Here is a 23,159-nt window from a genome sequence, read left to right as displayed (position 1 = left end):
ATTCGGCGCATGTGACTAATAACATTTGATTTGATTTCATACTAAATTGCGTGTCTCAGATTTACGTACATAATAATACGAAATATTCTGAGACCAGGTTGAGCTACTAGCTAGCTCTAAATTTGACAATTTATTGGTTTACTGTTTCATTGTCTTTGCGTTGGAGAACTTTATTGCATTATCATTTGGTTAAAATCAAAATTATCCGGTGGCGGGAATATATAAGGCGTCAGTTCCCCTTTGACAGGGCGGAGTAGAGACCGGAAGCGTGCTGTCTGCTGAAATAAGGAAGAGAACGAGGCAACTGAGCAGTGGAGGGAGAGAACACCGTCTTTTTGCACAGCTTTTCTCCAAATTCTTAGGAATTTCAGTATTCATTTTCAATAGACAACTGGAACCACCGTCCATACATTTAGCTTAAAAGGAAAATCCTACTTGTATTCACCTTGTTGGAACTGCCTTTCGAACCTATAGCATTTATTTTAGCCGCTAGCTAGCTAACGACGCTGTCTGTCCATCGACACATCGAGGTGAAAACTTTGGTTTACAGTTTTTAGGCTAGTCTAATTGATTAATTCGGTATAGTTATCAATCGAACTACGTAAGAGTTAAGTTTTTATGCACATTACATTTGTCTGCCGGTAAGAATAAATTTAGACTATAAGCTGACTTCCTACAGTGTTGAGTAACGTTAGATTTGAAAGAAACAAAGCTCTGTTCTAATTTCCAGTTTGGACTCGTTGGCGGGGCGTTGGTTTGTCTGTTCGTGAAAACATCGCATCGGGAACGACGTTTGCCAGCTTGCAACTAATCCAACTGGAACGACTAACGTTAGCATCCTGCACGACCTAGTTAATAGAAACGCGTTTTCAATCGTTGCAAGTTAGCTAGCAAACAAAATCAACGTCAGAAAATGGCCAATAGCATCGAGGCAGTGAAGCGAAAAATTAAAGTTTTGCAGCAACAGGCGGATGAAGCCGAGGAAAGAGCTGAGACTTTGCAAAGACAGGTTGAAGAGGAGAAGCGGTCAAGGGAACAGGTAACGTTGACATAACCTTCCGGCGTCTGCCAACGTTAGGCCTTGAATAATCCAGTTGCTAGGTACAGGTTTTAGCTAGGTAGCTAGATTCATTGATTTGTGATGCTATGGCAACTTTACAGTATCGTTTGAACTGAACCCCCTAGCCAGTTGGCTGGATAGCTACCGTTAGCACCTATTTTTGTCGGGTTTCTTCAGCTGGCTCAGTCCAATAGCCTCATTGGAGGTGAAAGAAATGTGACAAATTCCTGCTAAATCAGCTAGCTGGAATTGGGCGTCTTCATAGAGAGTAGACTCATCGTGGATATAACCAGTTTTATGGATGGCCATTGTCATTTTTAAAGTAGTCAACTGGGTGCGGTTTCCTATGGGTTGGGAGAAATCAGCTCATGATCAGCCCATTGTATTCAAATTGGGTCTTATGGCTTGTAAATGGATTTAAGCTATAACAGCCATCTAGAGGCCACAATAAATGAATGAGACAATATTTGGTTCAGGACTCCAGCACTACAGGTGGCGGTAAAACCTCCACTATTAGCTTTCTATTTTTTTTTTAAAGACAAGAAGAAAAGTGACAGTGGATTTGGTTTAAATAGATGCATAACTGACTTGCCTTAAAGCTTATTTACAATTTTGTTAGTAAACTGGGGTTGCAACCTTTCACACTACCAATTAAGGGACGAAAGGTGGCGTGCCAGTGCACGGTGCCACGGCGGTGTGGGTATGGTGTTGTGTGAATGAATATAGTGTATGTTCTTATTCAATTGGAAAGGCAAAAATAAATTATATTCAATTTAGTCTATAGCTTTACTAAAACTATTATTATGTAAACTTTTGTGACTAAACCTCAAAATAAATTATCAAAGAAATCACAATTTGGACCTTTACAGCAAGAAATAACATTCCAAATGCGAAAGAGGGGCATGAGTCACTCACCAAGTCTGCATTTTTCCATGGATATTTTGATGCTCTTGACTGATTTAAAGCAGTCTTTTTGCATAGACAGGGAAGTCCTTACATGACAAGTCACAGTTCACAGATATTTGAAGTTCATTTTTGATCAGGTCTGTGCAGCATCTGTTTCTTGAGTCTGACCATTTAATGGTCATCAGAGAGAAAGTCTGCTCTACAAAGGCATTTGAGCCTGGCACACTGTGGACAAATGTGTATTTCCTCCCAGCTAGCACAAAATTCTTCATAGTTGGTCCATACTGACTGTGTCATTTTGAGGGCAACCACCACGCTCCAAGTCAGTGAAGGAGAGTTCCTCATAGAAGCAGATCGGTTTCAGTTTCACCATTACTTTTTCTGGTGAGAAATCAAACCACTTGTCAATGTATGTAATGACAGTGTCATAGAACTTCACAAAGTCCTTTTGCTGCTTGGACCTTGGTGCTGACAATTGTTTGTCCCATCAGCTGCTTGGTCTGGTACTAAAAAAAGCTGTCCTGTTTCTGCTGAATCATCTTCATTTTGGACTTCCTCAAGTTGACATTGGCATTGTCTTTTGCGTAGGCTGTGATGTCTATTATTCAATTCATGCTTTTCCAGACAGTTCATCAGAGCTTGATGTAAGCCATTTGCAGTTTCATCACTGTCTTCATGAAAGTCAAGTAACTTGCACTGCACTCCATCAGATTCTCACGCACACTGGACACATTAGTCTATTTCTCTTGTTTGAGGCATCACTGAGAAATACACTGGCTCACATTTGGGGAAAGATCATCCAAAATATCCTGCACAGTCTTTGGGCCTAAAACATTCATTGTAATAATCTCAGCTTTTGTTCTTCCCAAGTGCATTTTCAAAACATTTGAGTCATGAAACAAAACACTGTTAAGCTTAAGACCGCTGTTGCTGTTGTAGCTGAGTCTGTTTAACCGTATGGTACACATGCAAGGCTTCACTTGCCGAGATTTTTTTTGTCTTTTTCTGCATTAGACGCCACGAAGAATGCACCGATATTGCTAGCACCTTTAGCAAGTGTGGCCGCCTTCTGCATTTCTGTGGATGCATGCTGAGTTAGGTCATTCTCCTCTCCATGGCCAATTGAGAATTCCCGACGGCATAAAGTACAGAAAGCTTTCGAGTCACCACTGACGGGCTTAACACACTTCTTTTTTTTTTTTTTGCTTCCCGTTTGTTCTTGTGGCAATTTTTTTTATTGCAGGGTTATCCATATTTCCTTGATATGCCAAACGGACTGAACAACAACAGAAATTACTTAGCAGGGTTTGGCGTGTTTACGCTATACTGTGATTGGATGAATATACGGGACAAGGGAGGTCCTGTATGGTACAAAGCAATATAGCCCAATATAAGGGACATCCCGGCTAATACGGGATAGTTGGCAACTCTATTAAAACAACCAACCCGTCTATGGCGCAGCCCATGCTGTCGCAGATGCAGCATGGCACAGAGACAAAGATGGGTCCTTGATCCATCTCTATGGATGTCCTGCATTTCCAATTATCTGAAGAATAATTGTTCCCAAAGGTCTTAGTCTTTCATTGAATGGATGTTTTACTTGTGCAATGCTATTTCCAAGATGAATGTTGGTCAAATGCTTTAAATAGTTTATTTCAGTTGTCCCTGTATTTCCCTGTTCACTGGAATTTCAAATGTTTGCTTCCTAGGCTTGGCCCTCAACTTGCCAAATTCCTCCTCTAAGCTCATTAGTAGCTAGTGATGTAAGCGCCTGGGTTGCCACACAGTGCAACATGTATTGCGGTTTTATGGCGCATTACTTTGGCCCAGGCCCCACTTGTAATTCTATGGTTAATTTGGTCACACGCAGATGATACAAGCATGTCTGTTTTCTCCTTTCATCCCATGATAAAACTCCTACAAGACACGCATGCTTTCACTATGTGCTCTGTCTTTTTCAAGGAGGTACACAAGTGGTACTGTTTGGAGCAAAACAAATGCAACACAGTAACTGATTGGATATAAACGGCTATTCCAGAGCAATTGACTGAAATAAATGGCCTAAACAGTGGAGTCATTTTTCAATGAGAGCGTCTCTTGGTCTACAGTTATACTCTAGCACAGAGGCCCGCGTTGAAAGCGGGTGAGACAGAGCGTGAGGCTCCTGTGGAGTCATTCTATTATGGTGCACAGGAAGTGTGGTTGCCAACTGATTGTGGTGGGGCTTTTTTTTGCCACTGCTGTCAGAGGAAATGACAACTGATGACTAAAAAAAGATGTGGGTTATGAGTCGCGTGTGTGTCTTACCTAGAGGAAGACAACCTGACAATGAATGTTTGGCCCTTCTCCAACAGAATAAATCATCAGGCCTAGTCTGGAGGAGTTGTTGTATCATTCCACCTGTCTGACTCAGCCTTCTGGAAGTCAACCGTATTCAGAAATGCTCTTATTCTTCTACATGCGCTACTCCGAAGACTCGGATCATGTTGCATCTTGGTCATAAGGTGTACAAACACTAAACACCACCAAGCTAACCTAGACGCCTCATTCTCAAGTCTAGAGCTGAAATGTCTCTGCGCTACAGCGTTCTCCATAGAGGAATTTGAAGGTGCATGCTCCTCACTTCCAATCTAGGAACCATGGCTGCAAAATACCACCTCCAGAATGTGCTTGGTCAGACCGGAAGAAGCTAACTAATAGCACTCTTGTCTTTGGTGACAGAAAGCTATTTCAGGGTGTGAGGGGGTGCCAATTTGCATATCTCTATGGTGCTGGCCTACGTTGGCGAGAGGCCCATTTCTCGTGAAGGCTGTCAAACACTTGCATGCCAGTGCCATGGCAACCGGTTTGACTGTGCTCCGAAGTCGTTCTTTCATGCAGCCACAGCAGGTTGCCTGTGGTTGTTGTGTGTGTAGTAGGGGTAGTTAAGGGTTGCCGTATACATCTAAAAGGTGCTGTGCTTTCATTGCTTAATGCTCCCCTTCTGTTTTCAGTTTGGTGGTCTGTCTCAATATTGCAGCGTTATATTTACATGGTGTTCATCTGACAGATGGTCTTACCCAAAGCCATAGAGGAGAGCTTGTGGTTTCAACCTAAATGGTTCTGATACTCTTTGCAGACATGATTCCATGGCCGTCATGCTAGCGTCTCCTGGCCAGTATTTGTAAACATAGTGGCAGCAGCATCATGGTGCCCAGCTCTATAGTCAGTCAAACGCTTTACCCATTTATGATTTGTCTCATCCAGATTTACTAGATGGTACATGCATACAATTTAGCAACTGAACATGGAGGTACTACAAGTAACAGACTGTCCTAATCCTCAATGTGCTTCACAGTATATACTGAGCTGTGTCAGTGTTGGCCTCCTTCTGGTCCATCTTCTGATCTGGCCATCTGGTTGTGGCTATCTAAGGCTTAGTAAGCCTTCTATCCTTCTCTCACTGGTCTTTGTCTTCCACTTGCTATTTCTCTGACACCGCATTATTCCTCTGTTCCAAGGCATGGAGAGTGAGAACAGCCAGGCTACTCTCTACAAGGCACTAAAACATTTATTCACTCCAAGTGCTTTAACCTTTCCCTTATCCGTCTCAGTGCATTTTCTCTCTCTCCCTTGTTTTTCCATACCCGACCCACCCAGGGTAGGCAGCATAGTCATCTAGGCTGGTGTGCCTAATTAGTGCCATTCATGGCCATGGAGACTACTGGCATGTCTAACCCATACACCAGCACATCAGTGAGATTTGCTGTGTGCGTTTAGTGTATCCAACTCTTATGGTGATGAAATGTGACTGGTTGGTGTCCATTACAAAGACTCTGCGAGCACACACTTTCCCAGCTCTGTTCCAGTTCTGTCGAGAGTGCTGCTTTCTCTCTCTCACCCACACATCCAGGCTGCGGGAGAGGTGTATCCTTTAACAGGCCTGTGTGTGTCTGAGTATAACTGCCGGTTGTTATGTCATAGTAACTCTCACACTACCAGTGTTATGTGATTGTAGGCCACATCTGTAATCCTTCTCTATATCAAAGGCTGAGGTGGTGTGAAATATGTCCTTATTTAAAGGTACCGGTATGTCATGATGTGTTGTCTGTTTTGGAAGAGGTGTCTCAAATGGCATTTGTGAGCTTATGGTGTACAATAATAACCTCTGTCCACATCCAGGCTGAGGCTGAGGTGGCCTCTCTGAACAGGCGTATCCAGCTGGTTGAGGAGGAGTTGGACAGGGCCCAGGAGAGACTGGCCACCGCTCTGCAGAAACTGGAGGAGGCAGAGAAAGCTGCAGATGAGAGCGAGAGGTGTGTGTGTTTTGAAGGGGTGGAGGTGGGGCGGTGTTCTCAGTCTTCACCGGGTCACGCCACTTCCTGTTGTGGGACAAGGTCATTGATGGGTGTGAGCTGGAATTAGCCTATTTGAGGGTGTACCCTGTGGATAATTTGTCTATATATGCTAGGTTTGTCTACATATGCTAGGAGACTTTATCACATACAAAGATGTCAGGGGCAGTGTGTATCAGTGCCCCTCCAATCTGGCCTGCATTATATGGTCCTGACACCACATATCAGCAGAAGAGAGCTGTGGAGGTAGTTTGCCACCAGACTATACAGAGAGATGTGCTCACCTGTTTTTCTCCTTCAGTATTTCCTGTGCCGAAAGCTAAGGCCTGCAGTACACTGTGTAATATGGTAATTAAGGCCCAAATACTTTTTTGACACTCATTCCTTGCCCTCTCTCTACCTTAGGGGTATGAAGGTGATTGAGAATAGGGCTTCCAAGGATGAGGAGAAGATGGAGATGCAGGAGATCCAGCTGAAGGAGGCCAAGCACATCGCTGAGGAGGCCGACCGCAAGTATGAGGAGGTGCGCTGATCAGAGCCCCCCCCAAACAAACACACGGTCACACATGTAGAACAAGGCTCTGGTGTGGCTTCTGAAGAAGTCTTGGACCATGCGTCACCACTTTCGTTCTCTCATTCTCTTGCTCTTATCAAATGTTTCACTTCCTTTGCTCTCTGCCTTTCTACCCCTACAGGTGGCTCGTAAGCTGGTGATCATTGAGGGTGATCTGGAGCGTACAGAGGAGAGGGCAGAGCTGGCCGAGGGGTGAGTCGCTTTCTCACATACTTAATCAATCTCCCTGTACCTCTCCGCTACAGTCTTACACTGCATCTGCTTAAGCTGGTAGCAGAACACATAAAAACACCCACTGGTTCCATCACTCTTACACTGCAGAAGTAAGTTTAAAGCCACAATGTGTTTCAGCCACACCTTTTCCATAGCGTTACTTAACTGGCCTCAACACGGCTTTGCCTGACTGCACGACGCATTCGCTCTCGTCACAGTAGGAACTGCACACCCACTTATGTAACTTTTTAAAAAAACTTGATGTTTTGAAGATTTGTTACTAAACGTTAAACTGGAGGTGTCTTTACTATGCAACCGAACAATACTGTTACTTTTGCAATTACCTGTAGTATAGCTGTAATAGGAAATATATATTCAAATGTCTGCTAGCACTGACTTGGACTAGCACGCTATCATTAGTGTAAAAATGGGAATGCCGTAACAGTACCATGACTATCCAATCTGTTCTCCCCCTCTCCCCATATGTATGTGCCTGTTGTATGTGTCCTGGGATTACCATACCGACATGTCGGTTACCATTTTCTCTTTCCCCTCTATCTTGTCTTTCTCGGTCCTTCTCTTTTTTTCTGCATGCGCTTCCGTGTCATGTGACCCCTCCCACTCACTAACAGCAACGCCCGGAGGTTGGAGGAGCAGCTGAGGGGTTTCGACCAGTCACTGAAGAGCCTGCAGGCCTCTGAGGACAAGGTACAACCCCCCTTTCTCCCTGTTCTTACCAACTACAGGACACAATGGTGCCTTATGGGGACCCTCGACGGGTCTGACTGGGGTCTTCATTATAGGCGTCCATAAACATAACCCTCTGAACCTGGTTTATGTGGACCAGGAATGCACACAGGGATTTGCAGTCCTCCTACCCTCGCTAACATAAAGTCCTACGTTTATCTGGCTGCACGACTGACTGCTGTAATTGTATAGCTGCTGCCTCCGCGATCCTTTCCCCTTCTCGTGTGTGCTCCTTTTCACTTGTCCTTCTCTCTCAAACGCTCTGCATACCATCCGCATGAATTGACCCGACCCGGCGCTCCATAATCCAAGTTTATTAAGAGTATTTGACCACAAACATTTTCCTTTGGTTTATCAGGGATTTTTATAAGTGTTTTGTATTGTTGAGATATGATTTAGTTTGTAGCAGAATGGCCGTGGTCTGGGTCCCATTCCGAGGTTAAAGTCCATGCCTTTCTCTCCTTGTTTTTCTTTGTAAATCTCTGTCTGTCTCTACCCCCACCCTCTAATTCCCCTGTTCATTGTTACATGTCTTTTCCTTGCCCCTCACCTTATCCATTGATCTTTGTCCTCATTTCCCTCACTCCCTCATCCCCCCCTATTCCCAAACCCTGCCAAAACCCCAAATGAACTGCAAAAAAAACTAAATACTGCAGCAAATGTGCCGAGTTGGAGGAGGAGCTGAAAAATGTCAGCAATAACTTAAAGTCCCTGGAAGCCCAAGCTGAGAAGGTAGGAGGGAGGGAGGGGAAACCCTGCATGCTTTTTGAACTGAATGTAACTGCACCCAGGCCAGTCCTGGAGACCACTACAGGTCCATTGACCACCATGAGTTGCTGGTGAATTTCTTTAACTACAATATGATTACATAACCCTGGATGTTGTGCATAACCTGAATTTGAAGTGTTTGGTGTCCTTTTAAGAAGGGATACACTTAGTATTCTGTAACGTTTTAAAAAGCATGTGTACTGGTATATGCTACATAATGCTTGACTTTAGTCCAAAATGTCATGTGTAATCAACTTACTTAATTTATCAAAGTAGAGGCAGACCTGTTTGCCTTGTAACGGTGTCTGGGTTTGCGTCCCGCCCACAGCCTCAAAGTCAGTTTAGTTTCAGACATCCCCCAGAACTTGGTTTGGTTCCTGCTCAGGTAACCACGTGATCTGTAACATACGCTGATCTGTTTGGATGAACTGACCAATAAAACTGCCAGCATCACAAATTCCCAGGCAACAATGAAGTTAGACATTAGATTGTCTGGAATGTAGAGAGACCAGTACTCTAATGGCTCTAGAAGGCTTGCCAACCCTGAGGAAATTCCAGCCCCATGTTTCAGACACACAGATGTTCTCTCCTGTTGCCATTTAAAAGGTGGAACGAGGAAGTACACACAAGCAGGCATCAAAACCAGCTTACCAGTGACTCTTTCCTCCATCCTGAAAACTCACTCCTCTCATCTGAAGAGGCCCAGGACTGGTTCTAACTAGAGGTCGACCAATTATTATTTTTCAATACCGATTATTGGAGGACCAAGCAGATACCGTTAATCGGCCGATATAAAAAAATATATATATATTTGTAATAATGACAATTACAACAATACTGAATTAACATTTATTTTAACTTAATATAATACATCAATAAAATCAATTTAGCCTCAAGTAGATAATGAAACCTGATGAATTTGGTTTAAATAATGCAAAAACAAAAGTGTTGGAGAATAAAGTAAAAGTGCAATATGTGCTATGTAAGAAAGCTAATGTTTCAGTTCCTTGCTCAGAACATGAGAACATATGAAAGCTGGTGGTTCCTTTTAACATGAGTCTTCAATATTCCCAGTTAAGAAGTTTTAGGTTGTAGTTATTATAGGACTATTTCCCTCTCTACCATTTGTATTTCATTAACCTTTGACTATTGGATTTCTTCTAGGCATTTTAGTGTTGCCAGTATAGCTTCCGTTCCTCTCCTCGCTCCTCCCTGGGCTTGAACCAGCAACACAACGACAACAGCCACCACATCAAAGCAGCGTTACCCATGCAGAGCAAGGGAAACAACCACCCCAAGGCTCAGAGCGAGTGAAGTTTGAAACGCTATTAGTACGCACTAACTAGCCAGCCATTTCACTTCAGTCACACCAGCCTCATCTCGGGAGTTGATAGGCTTGAAGTCATAAACAGCGCAATGCTTGACGCACAACGAAGAGCTGCTGGCAAAACGCACTAAAGTGCTGTTTGAATGAATGTTTACGCGCCTGCTTCTGCCTACCACCACTCAGTCAGATACTTGTATGCTCAGTCAGATCATATGCAACACAGGATATGCTAGATAATATATAGTAATATCAACAACTAAGTGTAGTTAACTAGTGATTATGATTAATTGTTTTTTATAAGAAGTTTAATGCTAGCTAGCAACTTAGCTTTGCTTACTGCATTTGCGTAACAGGCAGTCCAAGTGGAGTGCAATGAGAGAGGCATGTCGTTATTGCGTTGGAATAGTTAAGGTTGCAAGATTGGATCCCCCGAGCTGACACGGTGAATCTGTTTTTCTGCCCCTAATGAGGCAGTTAACCCACTGTTCCTAGGCCGTCATTGAAAATAAGAATGTGTTCTTTAACTGACTTGCCTAGTTAAATAAAGGTGTAAAAAAACAACTGTGCCGCCCAAAAATACAGATTTCCGATTGTTATGAAACTTGAAATCGGCCCTAATTAATCGTCTATTCCGATTAATCGGTCGACCTCTAGTTCTAACTAAGGTGTTTCAGGGCAGGGAGGGAGTCTGCATGGTGGTTGTCTGCTGTGGCGTAATCCTTAAACACTTCTAGATCAGAGGCCACACCCTGACTTTGCAGCTGCACGAATGCATACCCCCCTCCTCCTGTAAATCCCCCCCAGGGTGATGATACTGTACTGCTCTGCAGCTCGGAGAAAGAGGCCTTTTCAGCAAACTCCCATTGCCAAACGAGTGTCTGCCAATGATGTCATCCGACGAGAGAAGCCGGTTTTGTTTTCATTCTTCTCCCACCCAAACTCTAGCTACATTGAAGCTGCACTAATGGACCGTTTTTCTCTCGAAACTCCCCAGGCATGTTGAGTCACACTCAGTCTACACACCTCTCCCTCATTCTCTCAAAAGCTTGATGAGCCCATGCCTTCCCACTGCACTGTTGCAGCTCAGTCCGCACAAAGGTGGTAGTGAAGATATTTATAACTAACCCAAGATGGTTCATCTGTGTCGTTTACAGTGGGAGCAAATTAAGCATAGTGGGTAGAACGAGCAAGGAGGTAGGCCAAGCACAAGCTAGCGAGTTCCTATTGGTGCGTTGAAGCATATTTCCAATAGGGAACGCCTTTGCTGAAGTGCGTGTGCGCACAAACTCAATTCGACCTTGCACTCCTAAACAATGCAATTAAAAAAAAACTTTGGCAAAGTATCAGTCTGAAACTTAGTGCACTGTCTTTAACAGATTCTAGATTTGGGGACCGAAATGTCAGCCCAGCTTCACCTAGTTCCATCCTCACTACCCGTGACTGGACTTCCTCTCATTCTAAACGGATAGCCCCGTGACATGTCTGGGTTACCCCTTCTGTCTGGTGGAGTTTCAATCAAACTCGCACAGCAGCCACATTTTTTTTTAAAAGCTTTTGACCAGACTGAGTACTCGAGATGAGGAATAATAAGTATCAGTTTCTCCTAATTGTAGGCCAACCCACTTCCCAGGGGGTTTCTTTGCAGGTCAGTATCTGTTTCTCATTAGTCGCAGATGTCGCCCCCCCCCCCACCCTCTTATTTAAAAAGAAATATATATACATTTGGAAGCCTCTAGCAGATGTGTGCTATGCAATATATATATATATATATATATCTTTAATTTATTTATTTATTGCATAGCACACATCTGCTAGAGGCTTCCAAATGGCGCAGTGGTCAAAGTCACTGCATCTCAGTGCTAGAGGCGTCACTACAGACCCTGGTTCGATTCCAGGCTGTATCACAACCATCCATGATTCTGAGTCCCATAGCTTTGTCATTTTCTTGTTGCTCTGGCTCCACTAATGTGCAGCGTTGATTCGACTCTTTCTACGACATGACACAAGAATCCTGGCTGTTCTATGTGAACGCTCTGTTGTGCTGTCCTGAATAAGCCTGAGGACTCCCTAGTGTTCCCAACGTGTGATTCTCTGATTGGCTTTTCTTTCTTCCTCCCTTTTTGTCCCCTACAGTACTCCCAAAAAGAGGACAAGTACGAGGAGGAGATCAAGATCCTGACCGACAAACTCAAAGAGGTGAGATTCCCCGGAAACGTCTATCATGAAGCTCTGAATGGATGACTGATGCTGTGATATGTGCCTGTATTGCTGTGGTGGGGGGGCTTAATGAACTTGTTACTTTCCCATAGGCTGAAACCCGTGCTGAGTTTGCTGAGAGATCAGTGGCCAAACTGGAAAAGACCATTGATGGCCTTGAAGGTAGGACTCTCTCTCGCCATATTGTTGCAGTTCACAGTACAGTTATAAGGTGTTATAAACTGTACTCTCCTGCTTGTGCCCTCTGGCTTTGTCTTGCTCTCCATCCCCCTTGGTGTACATCTCTCCTCTCCCCTCTGTGCGCCCACAGATAAGCTCTATGCACAGAAATTGAAGTACAAAGCCATTAGTGAGGAGTTGGACCATGCCCTCAATGACATGACCTCCATGTAAATACTAATTTAGATGCCTGTTGTGGTGTGGGTTGAACTGGAGTGTGCTATCGTGTGTTAATAACAGTATGATTCAGTAACTGTATGCAGACTGTCAAAAGAGGATGGATCAAGTTGAGTTGCTAGGGAACTATTGTAGTGGAATGTGCTCTGGTAGCCTTTGGCTGTTTGTGCTGGAAAATGTATTGAGGCATAGCCTACCATGTACACACACTTCCATGCATCTACACCCATACACACATTCCATTTTATTCTGACTAGGGATCGGCACATTGTAGATACAAGCATACGGTAGCTACAAGTAAATCTGCAGTGGTAGAACGTTTCCTCAGACCTTGAGCTTTCCCCTTCACCCACTTCTGCAATGTAACGGATGTGAGCTGTCACCTTGGCAACGGCACAACACAAGGCACGAACACTGATACTTTATGTAGATATGGCTCACATGCTGTCACAGGCCTACAAGTTATCTTTTTATGGATATCAGTGCCTTTGACTAGTCTAGCTCAGGGATTCCATTTGGAACTATTGGGTTGCAGCTCGTGTGTATGTTGGGCGATTTCTTTCAGTCTAATTCAATTACAAGTTTGAGTATCCCGGGGTTCTACTGTAATACACTTAAAGGGCAATTCCACCACTTTTTAACATCATTCATCTCCACCACCAAACCGGTGTCTACATATGTGAAAACAGCGTGTTTCTATGAACATTTTGAATAACTTAAATGTGCTGCCTTCACATGTTGACACTGTTATTGTGCTGTAGATTATAACAACCAGGCTGAAAAGTGGTGGCATTGCCCTTTAACTCCGGTCACGCTTGGTGTGTTTTGGATTTGCATGGATTACAGGTTTGCTGTGAGTTTACACCCCATGACGACAACCATGGTGTGTCAGTATTATTTTGAAGTGTTAAATTGCCATTGCTCCGTCTCTATTTCAGATAAATTGGACTCGTTAGATTTCTGGAAAACCCGACACACCCTGAATTCAGTCTGCCTGAACTGCCACAACGGTTGCGTGCTCTCCTTTTCCCCCCTTTCCTTTCTAGATAGAAATAACCATACCCTCCTAGTCACCAGTGCCTGTCTCTCCCTTTATCTCTCTCATCTCCCTTTGTCATTGGCCCAGTTGCGGCCAACACGCTGGCCGAGTTTCTGGGTTACTGCCTTTCCTATTTTCCACCTGTCCTTTCCTATCTGTACTACACTGCTCGCTCTGACACTCATGTTCACTCTGTATTTGTGACTGTCTCTGTACCTAATGAAGAGGGGGAAAAGAATGCCATGGCATTAGTCTCTGTTCACTGCTTTTTGGCTGTCCACACTGTCTGGGCTTCATTGGTTTCACTCCACTATGCTTTTTGGCATGGTTTTGTATCACCAGAGGTGGGTCAGTATCTGATGCAACCCCCCCCCCCTCCTGAAAATAAGTGAGTAGGGGGAGGTATTCTGAGCAAGAATTTTATCACAAGCATTAATGTGGGCACAGTAAGTACTTGAAATCGTTATGAATGATTGTTTGGCTAGATTTCTTGAATTTGGACTAAAGGCATGACACCCTCTAACACACACATTTTTGAAATATGTCCTGGTGATCAAAGAAGATTTAGTCTTGCAGACCAGGTTTGTGTAATCCTAGATTACAGGTGTGGAACAGACCCTTACCTTTCTCTCACATGTTCACCCTTCTGAGTCACGTCTGCTAAAGTGACCCAAAAGAGGAAAGCTCAAAACAGATTTGCAGGTGAATTATTATTGAAACTGTGCAAATATTGTATTTTTAATGTGACCTGGCATCAGGAACGTTACTAAAGCAGAAAAGCCTGTAATAGTGACTAGCTCAGTCAGCGTTGGTATTCCAAACCGTGTCAGTACACACAGCATGGTCATTGTACAGCTAATGCTACAGTAAGTAGTTAGACAAGATGCCTAAAATGGACTATTCAATGACATCAAAATGACATGCCTGTGGTTGCACAAAATGAGTTGCATGAGCCGTGACTTGTCATAATGCAAGATATTAACATGGTAATTGTTGACTTAAGTCTACAGAATTCATTACACACCCATAACTAAATACACAGCCTTTATTACAACCTTATGTTTGCTATCTTGACACCATAGCATAATTATAGCCAAAAAAGTAAATCTTCAGTGGTGCCATTTTGTATAAAGGTACTGGTGAGATTTTTGAAATAAAGACCAATGAATTAATTGTTTTAAAAGTTATTCTTAACATCTGCAGTTTGAACAATTAGTCACCCCACTACTGTTTTGGTGAAGGGATGAGGCTGGGCCCTCCCGAGTGGCGCAGTGCTAGCTGTGCCACTAGAGATCCTGGTTAGTCCACAGGCTGTCGCAGTGACCGGGAGATCCATGGGGCGGCGCACAATTGGCCCAGCGTCGTCTGGGTTAGGGTAGGATTTGGTCTGCAGGGATATCTTTGTCCCATCGTGCTCTAGCAACTCCTGTGGTGGGCTGGGCGCATGCACGCTGACGAGGTTGCCAGGTGTACGGTGTTTCCTCCGACACATTGGTGCGGCTGGCTTCCGGGTAAGCGGGAATTGTCAAGAAGCAGTGCGGCTTGGCTGGGTCGTGTTTCGGGGGACGCGCACGACCTTCGCCTCTCCCAAGTCCCATCGCTGCAACTCCTGTACGGACAAGACTAACTACCAATTTGGATACCACGAAAATGGGTCATAATAAAGTAAAGGGTGAGGCTGGAGAAATGCAATCACTTTCAAAATCATATTAGAGAGCGATGATGTCAGGACTGGCCATCCATGATATAAAAATCATAGTTTTAACCATGTTTTGAGGCTTTAATGGTTATTTACAATTACTTTGTTTACAAACAATGGCATGAAACATGCTTATATTTTGGGTTCTGATGAGGTACGCCAGCTGTACCTCGCTCACGAGGCATTCATAAGTTATGTTCTTCAAGAATCAATAGGTTTAGCCTATCAATCGTAAGTAGACAATGTAAGTAAATGATTACCAAATGATTCTTGTTTCCATTCAGGGGAGAAAGACTGCTCCCCCCCTCGTGTAAATAATAAATCATGGTACCAATAATTGCTTCTAATACACCAAATGTATGTCCTTGAACTGTTTTTACAAAAAACGGTTAAATCTCACACAGGATAATTTGGTTGCTAATGGCAGCCTGCAGTACCCTGGTCGGCCTTCGACTTGAAATACTCAATGGGTGGGCAGCACTGAGCTAGCCTGCAACGTCTCTTCCTGGACTAGCTCAAACTGCTCATGTTTGAGCTACTTAATTTAATTTCGATGCGCTATTGAGTCTTCATAGAAATTATTATTTACATTTTTTTAATTTTTTTATCACCTCATTCCAGGGTTTCTTTATTTTGACTTTTCTACATTGTAGGATAATAGAAGACATCAGATCTATGAAATCACATCGAATCATGTAGTAACCAAAAATGTGTTAAACAAATCCAAATATATTTTAGATTCTTGCCTTGACAGCTTTGCACACTCTTGGCATTCTCTCAACCAGCTTCAACTGGAATGATTTTCCAACATGCTGAGCACTTGTTGGCTGCTTTTGCTTCACTCTGCGGTCCAACTCATCCCAAACCATCTCAATTGGGTTGGGAGATTGTGGAGGCCAGGTCATCTGATGCAGCACTCAATCACTCTCCTTTGTCAAATAGCCCTTACACAGCCTGGTGGTGTGTTAGGTGATTGTCCTGTTGAAAAACAAATAGTCCCACTAAGCGCAAACCAGATGGGATGGCATATCGCTAAACTTTCCCTTCCTGTGGCGGCCCTCATGAGCCAGTTTCGTAGGGCTTGATGGTTTTTGCGACTGCACTTTAAGTTCTTGAAATTTTCCATCTTGACTGACCATGTCTTAACCTGTTATGTCTGTAATCCCGATACCGGAATCGATATGACAACTACCAGTGAAAATAGAGGGCGCCAAATTCAAACCACAAATCTCCATTACAATTCCTAAAACATACATGTGTCTTATATAATTTTAAAGCTCTTCTCGTTGTTAATCCCACAAGTGTCCGATTTCAAATAGGCTTTTCAGCCAAAGCACTACAAATGATTCTTAGGTCTCCACCAAACCACAATAAGCACAGCCATTTTCAGCTAAATATAGCATTGTAAAATGAGTCACTAACCTTGAATTATCTTCATCAGATGACACTCATAGGACTTCATGTTACACAATACATGCATGTTTGATAAAGTTCATATTTATATAAAAGAAATCTGAGTTTACATTGGCGTGTTAGATTCACTAGTTCCAAAAACATCAAGTGATTTTGCATAGCCACATCATTCAACAGAAATAGTCATCATAAATGTAGATGATAATACAAGTTATACACATGGAATTATAGATCTACCCCTCCTTAATGCAACCGCTGTGTCAGATTTCAAGAAAACTTTACGGAAAAAGAAACCCATGCAATAATCTGAGACGGTGCTCAAAAGTAAAAACACCACAGCCGCAAAGATGGCATCAACATAAACAAGAAATTACATGATAAATATTCCCTTACCTTTTGATCTACATCAGAAAGCACTCCAGGAATCCCAGGTCCACAAATGTTTGTTCGAAAATGTCCATTATGTCCAAATACCTTTTGTTAGTGTGGTTTGGTATACATATCCAAACGCTAAATCTGGTCAGCGTTATATCGGACAAAGTGATTTATTACCGGTCGAAGAAACATTTCAAACTAAGTACAGAATCAATCATTAGGACGTTTTTAACATAGAGCTTCAATAAAGTTCCAACCGGAGTATTCTTTCTTGTCTTCGTGAGCAATGGAACGCAAGTGACTACCATGAGGAAAAAGTGGGATCACATAATGGCTGCTTGATGGACAGCTGATATATTCTGCTCTCATTCACTCCCACCACAACAGAAGCCTTATTATAAGTTCTATTGATGGTTGACATCTAGTGGATCCCCTAGGCAGTGCAACATTCATATCTCAAGGGGATATCATTGGGGACTCAGAATACATACAAGCTCAGATTTCTGACTTCCTGTTTTGATTTCAACTCAGGATTTTGCCTGCCAATATGAGTTCTGTTATACTCAAAGACATCATTCAAACAGTTTTAGAAACTTCAGTGTTTTCTATCCAATACTAATAATAATATGCAATTATTAGCAACTATGACTGAGGAGCAGGCCGTTTGATATGGGCACCTTTCATCCAAGCTACTCAGTACTGCCACTGCAGCCATAAGAAGTTAAAGTAATGATGGACTGTCATTTCTCTTTGCTTATTTGAGCTGTTCTTGCCATTAATATGGACTTGGTCTTTTACAAAATAGGGCTGTCTTCTGTATACCACCCCTACCTTGTCACAACAGAACTGATTGGCTCAAACGCGTTAAGAAGGAAAGAAATTCCACATTTTACTTTTTAACAAGCTAACCGTTTAATTGAAACTCATTCCAGGTGACTACCACATGAAGCTGGTTGAGAGAATGCCAGGAGTGTGCAAAGGGTGGCTACTTTGAAGAATCTAAAATAATATATCTTTTGATTTAACACTTTGGTTACTACATGATTCCATATGTGTTATTTCGTAGTTTTGATGTGAACTACTATTGTACAATATAGAAAAATAAAGAAACCCTTGAATGAGTAGATGTGTCAATGTTTGACTGGTAGTATGTAGTCATTGTTTCAATCTAGTGCACCATGACTGTGCTACTGCTAGTTATAAATCTAAATAAGGTGGCTACAGAAATTTTAAGCAGAAGCTGAGTGAATGCATTGCTAGCTTACTTTGCTAGTATGCTTTTAAATATTTTTCATGTTACGCCAGCGACGATTATGGGTCTCCCTCAGTTTAGGCAACGTTGGCTAGTAAATTACCGATCTAAAGTTGTGATGAATACCAAATAAAGCTACATGTTGAGAAACCTAGAGATACTAGCCATACCAGCATATCAACCAATATGCTGTTAAGTAGTCCTATACAGTTGAAGTTTACATACACCTCAGCCAAATACATTTAAACTCAGTTTTTCACAATTCTGGACATTTTAATCCGAGTAAAAATTCCCTGTCTTAGGTCAGTTAGGATCACCACGTTATTTTAAGAATGTGAAATGTCACAATAATATAATTATTTCAGTCTTTATTTCTTTCATCACATTCCCAGTGGATCAGAAGTTTACAAACTCAATTAGTATTTGGTAGCATTGCCATTAAATTGTTTAAAAATGTTTCTGATAGCTTCCCACAATAAGTTGGGTGAATTTTGGCCCATTCCTTCTGACAAAGCTGGTGTAACTGAGTCAGGTTTGTAGGCCTCCTTGCTCGCACATGCTTTTTCAGTTCTGCCCACATTTTCTATGGGATTGAGGTCAGGGTTTTGTGATGGCCACTCCAATACCTTGACTTTGTTGTCCTTAAGCCATTTTGCCACAACTTTGGAAGAATGCTTGTGGTCATTATCCATTTGGAAGACCCATTTGCGATAAAGCTTTAACTTTGACTGATGTCTTGATGTTGCTTTAAAATATCCACAATTTTCCTCCCTCATGAAACCATCTCTTTTTTTTGAAGTGCACCAGTCCCTCCTGCAGCAAAGCACCCCCACAACATGATGCTGCCACCCCCTGTGCTTCAGTTAGGATGGTGCTCTTCGGCTTGCAAGCCTCCCCCTTTTTCCTCCATAACGATGGTCATTATGGCCAAACAGTTCTTTTTTTGTTTCAACAGACCAGACAACATTTCTCCAGATCTTCATCCCCATGTGCAGTTGCAAACCGTAGTCTTGCTTTTTTATGGCAGGTTTGGAGCAGTGGCTTCTTTGCTGAGCGGCCTTTCAGGTTGTCGATATAGGACTCATTTTACTGTGGATATAGATACTTTTGTACCTGTTTCCTCCAGCATCTTCACAGGGTCCTTTGCTGTTCTGGGATTGATTTGCACTTTTTGTACCAAAAGTACGTTCATCTCTAGGAGACAACGCGTCTCCTTCCTGAGCGGTATGACGGCTGGGTGGTCCCATGGTGTTTATACTTGCGTACTATTGTTTGTACAGATGAACGTGGTACCTTGAGGCTTTTGGAAATTGCTCCCAAGGATGAACCAGACTTATGGAAGTCTACAAAAAAAATATTCTCAGGTCTTCTTGGCTGATTTCTGTTGCTTTTTCCCATGTCAAACAAAGGGGCACTGAGTTTGAAGGTAGGCCTTGAAATACATCCACATGTACACCTCCAATTGACTCAAATTATGTAAATTCGCCTATCAGAAGCTTCTAAAGCCATGACATTTTCTGGAATTTTCCAAGCTGTTTAAAAGCACAGTCAACTAAGTGTATGTAAGCTTCTGACCCACTGGAATTGTGATACAGTGAAATAATCTCTCTGTAAACAATTGTTGGGAAACAGTGACTTATGTCATGCACGAAGTAGATGTCCTAACTGACTTGCCAAAACTATAGTTTGTTAAAAAGAAACTTGAGTGGTTGAAAAGCGAGTTTTAATGACTCCAACCTTAGTGTATGTAAACTTCTGACTTCCATTGTAAATTTAACACTTGCTGTCCCATGCAGGCAGTACAAAGCGAAACCTGTTCATAGTGAGCAAAATAAACCTACTGTTCTACTTTCTTGGACTTGTTTCCTTACTAGCACTGACTTTGCTGATGGCTGCTTTGAGGAACGTTTTTACTGACTTGTTGTTGTACGTCACTACCTTAAGTTGACAGGCCTGACTACTGTATTGCTTTCCTGTCTGGTCTACCCAAGAAAGCCATTGGTCAACTGCAAAACAGACTACTGCAGCACGGGTACTGACCAAGACGAGACTGAGAGCACACATTACCCTGGTTTTAAGGTCTTTGCACTGGCTGCCTGAGTTTTAGAATACATTTTCAGGTTATATTGGGTTTGCAAATCAATCTGCCATCGTTCACACCAATACATGTCAGACATGCTTTTAAGTAATGTACCTAGTAGGTCCCTCTGGCACTGGCCTTTTTAACTATCCCAAAGTCTAGGACCAAGATGCATGGATAGGCAGCCTTTAGTTATTATGCCCCCAGCCTTTGAAATAGCCTGCCAGAGAACCTATATATTTGATATCTTAAACATTTTTAGCTTAGCTTTTCCTTAGGATGCATTTTAGTTGTCATTTGTTTTTGTTTTTATCTTGTTTTCTGTAGTAAATATTTCAACTTTTATTTATATATATATATATATTTTTTCTTCTGTAAAGCGCGTTGCATTCCATGTCTGAAATGTGCTGAAGTAAATAGTTTGATTTGAAGTTTAATGTTAAGTGTCTCTGGATAAGGGTGTCTGGTAAAGGCTGCTAGAAAAGTGTAGCTGACAGGTCAGACTTGTTTTATTAAATGTTCTAACAGTGTGTGATCTCGTCATGCCACATGTCTGCCACGTTCTCGCTCTGTCAGAAATCCGGCCATACAATAGCTCGGGCTGTGTTTGTTTCAGTGACTTATACTGTAGTTAAATAGGGAATTATCTGGTGATACCAAACATGGCTCTCTTTACTCTATGGAGACCTTGTGAATTATGAAGCTATGTCATAGAATTTATTTTAGTCACCCCGGGTTTCATTCTACAGATTAAGGCTTACATTTTTGGTTCTGTCACTATATAGTGAAGTTGTAGACCAAACCATAACATTTGATTAAGTTCCCCTTTTGGAGGTACTGCCAGAATGACCAGGAAGCACTTTCTAGTATTAGGGGAGGGTGTGTGTCTCCAACTTTAATATTTGACCAGGTGCTATACCGTCTTGTGGAGTTGCAGAAATAGATGTCCTACATCTGTCAGCTACAGCTGAACTCATTCCTTGTTTATCCTTGACAGTTATGTATGTGACTTGTTTTCAAAGTAGTCATGTACTGATTTGACGCTATCAGGAGGTTTTGTCATATGGATTGACATGGTTTAGCCCTTGGCGTTGCTCCACTATAGTGTAGTAGACCTCTTACAAAACTCAAACACCAATTTAACATCTCAATGTCTTGCCTCCTACGTCCTCATCTCACCACCAGGAGGATCCTTCGGTTACCTTCATTCTTTGTTTTGATTTACAGATGCGCTAGCCAACGCCAAGGAGGAGAATGTCAACATTCACGCCACCCTGGACAAGACCCTGGAGGATCTTAACAGCTTCTGAGTGGCTACTGGACCTGCGGCATGGCCCCTCCACCATCTTACTGCTCCACCCCCTCACCTCTGGCCCTGTCTCTGTCTGTGCTGGCTGACTGTTTAGCAGGGGGGTGGGGGGGTTGTTAATTGTTTTTGGTCACGGTAGCACTTTCTTCAGTCCACACCTAGCCAAACGTTTCTCCCCAGTAGACCAAATGGCTGACCGCCTCTCCCACATTCCACCCCAGTATCTGCGGATGCTCTCCTGATGAGCATCTCTTTTTTTTCCTTTTTTTTATAGCCTCTTCATAGCATTCTTTAGTCTTAAAAGGGCAACATTTATTCAAGCACCCACATCTTAAGTGTTTCACAGGTTTCTAATATTCACATTCCAGCTTATTTGTGTGTTTGAGGCCATAACTATGATCTTTCTTTGGATGTTAGTTGTAAGCGTTTAAATACATTTGAGGCGCTTCTCTCCTGTTCTGATAAGAACCCTTAAGGGGATATTTGGTGTCCATTGGGGCACATATGAAGGTGGCGAGGGTAATAACTCTTACCTAATTATGTCTCCCTTTTGGAATGGGACCACCATTTGATCATTAACTCTCCCTCTGTTATCTGAACCACTTGCCCTACCAACGTATCGCCTCAAACTCTTGTCCCCCTCTAACCACTCACCTTCTGCTGGAACATCCTTACACAAGCACTGCATTTCTACTGTGCCAATGCCCAGAGGGTCCACAACTGTGCTACCTTTTGTCAAGGATTTTGTGTTAATTTACAATTATGGGCTGGGGGATTAACATGTTTTTCTTATAAGGGAGAAGTGTTTTGTTTAGTTGCATGACATGTTTTTGTTTTTATCTGGAGTCATTTTCCAAAAAGGGCCATTGTCACAAGTTACTGTAAACTGTGCTTTTTTTTTTCCCCTTTCCAGTTTACTACCCCCCCCCCCCCCCAGATCAGGAAATTGAATTGTGAATGAGTCGTGGGTCATTGAAGGGATATAAATGTCTTATAGCTTCAGACAGAATTGGATGCAGATATTCTAGCCAATTGCAGCCTTAGTCCTCTAGGCTAATTGTTATTTTTTCCCAATAAGATGATGTAGGGGAGGGGTGTGATCAGCCAATCACTACGCATTCCACTGCCAAAATGGAAGCATAGGGGCCAATGAATAGGGAGAAGGGACACAAGGGTATTATCTAGACTTCTTATCAGTGTAGACTATTAAACTATTTTTTTCTGAAAATTAAGTGAACTGCAAACCTTATAATTAATAAAGAAATGAAAAGTAAAGTATTGCATCAAGTTTAACTGGAACTTTTCACTCGACACTGGGTGTAAACATTGTTACCAGTAATGTTTTGATTGTAATCATGACACAAATGGACACACTTTTAAAAAATAAAGAACCATGATTTGTATTGACATTCCAATTTTTGTATTGTTTTTCCTTCAGTTTGATACCACT

At 42.5% G+C, this 23,159-nt stretch overlaps 1 protein-coding gene across 4 annotated transcripts; it reads left to right on the top strand.

The window, feature by feature from the left end:
- Positions 1-251: 251 nt before the first annotated feature.
- LOC109901959 (tropomyosin alpha-4 chain-like) lies at positions 252-23,124 on the top strand. Of its 4 annotated transcripts, none has more exons than XM_020497989.2 (9): positions 252-530; positions 731-1,039; positions 6,128-6,261; positions 6,706-6,823; positions 6,996-7,066; positions 7,720-7,795; positions 12,063-12,125; positions 12,239-12,308; positions 21,628-23,124. In XM_020497989.2, exons 2-9 carry the CDS (start codon positions 914-916, stop codon positions 21,708-21,710), a joined length of 741 nt encoding a protein of 246 aa, XP_020353578.1. In that variant the 5' UTR covers positions 252-530; positions 731-913; the 3' UTR covers positions 21,711-23,124. The 4 variants fall into 4 exon arrangements, with proteins under 4 accessions (XP_020353578.1, XP_020353577.1, XP_020353579.1 ...); XM_020497988.2 differs by having other exon boundaries at positions 252-641; XM_020497990.2 differs by lacking the exon at positions 21,628-23,124 and adding an exon at positions 12,457-14,753 and having other exon boundaries at positions 261-1,039.
- Positions 23,125-23,159: the final 35 nt, after the last annotated feature.

Source organism: Oncorhynchus kisutch, linkage group LG13 (assembly GCF_002021735.2).
Source record: "Oncorhynchus kisutch isolate 150728-3 linkage group LG13, Okis_V2, whole genome shotgun sequence".
Lineage (NCBI taxonomy): Eukaryota > Metazoa > Chordata > Actinopteri > Salmoniformes > Salmonidae > Oncorhynchus > Oncorhynchus kisutch.
The sequence above is the reverse complement of the archived record's forward strand: the minus strand, read 5'-3'. Positions and strand labels throughout refer to the sequence as shown.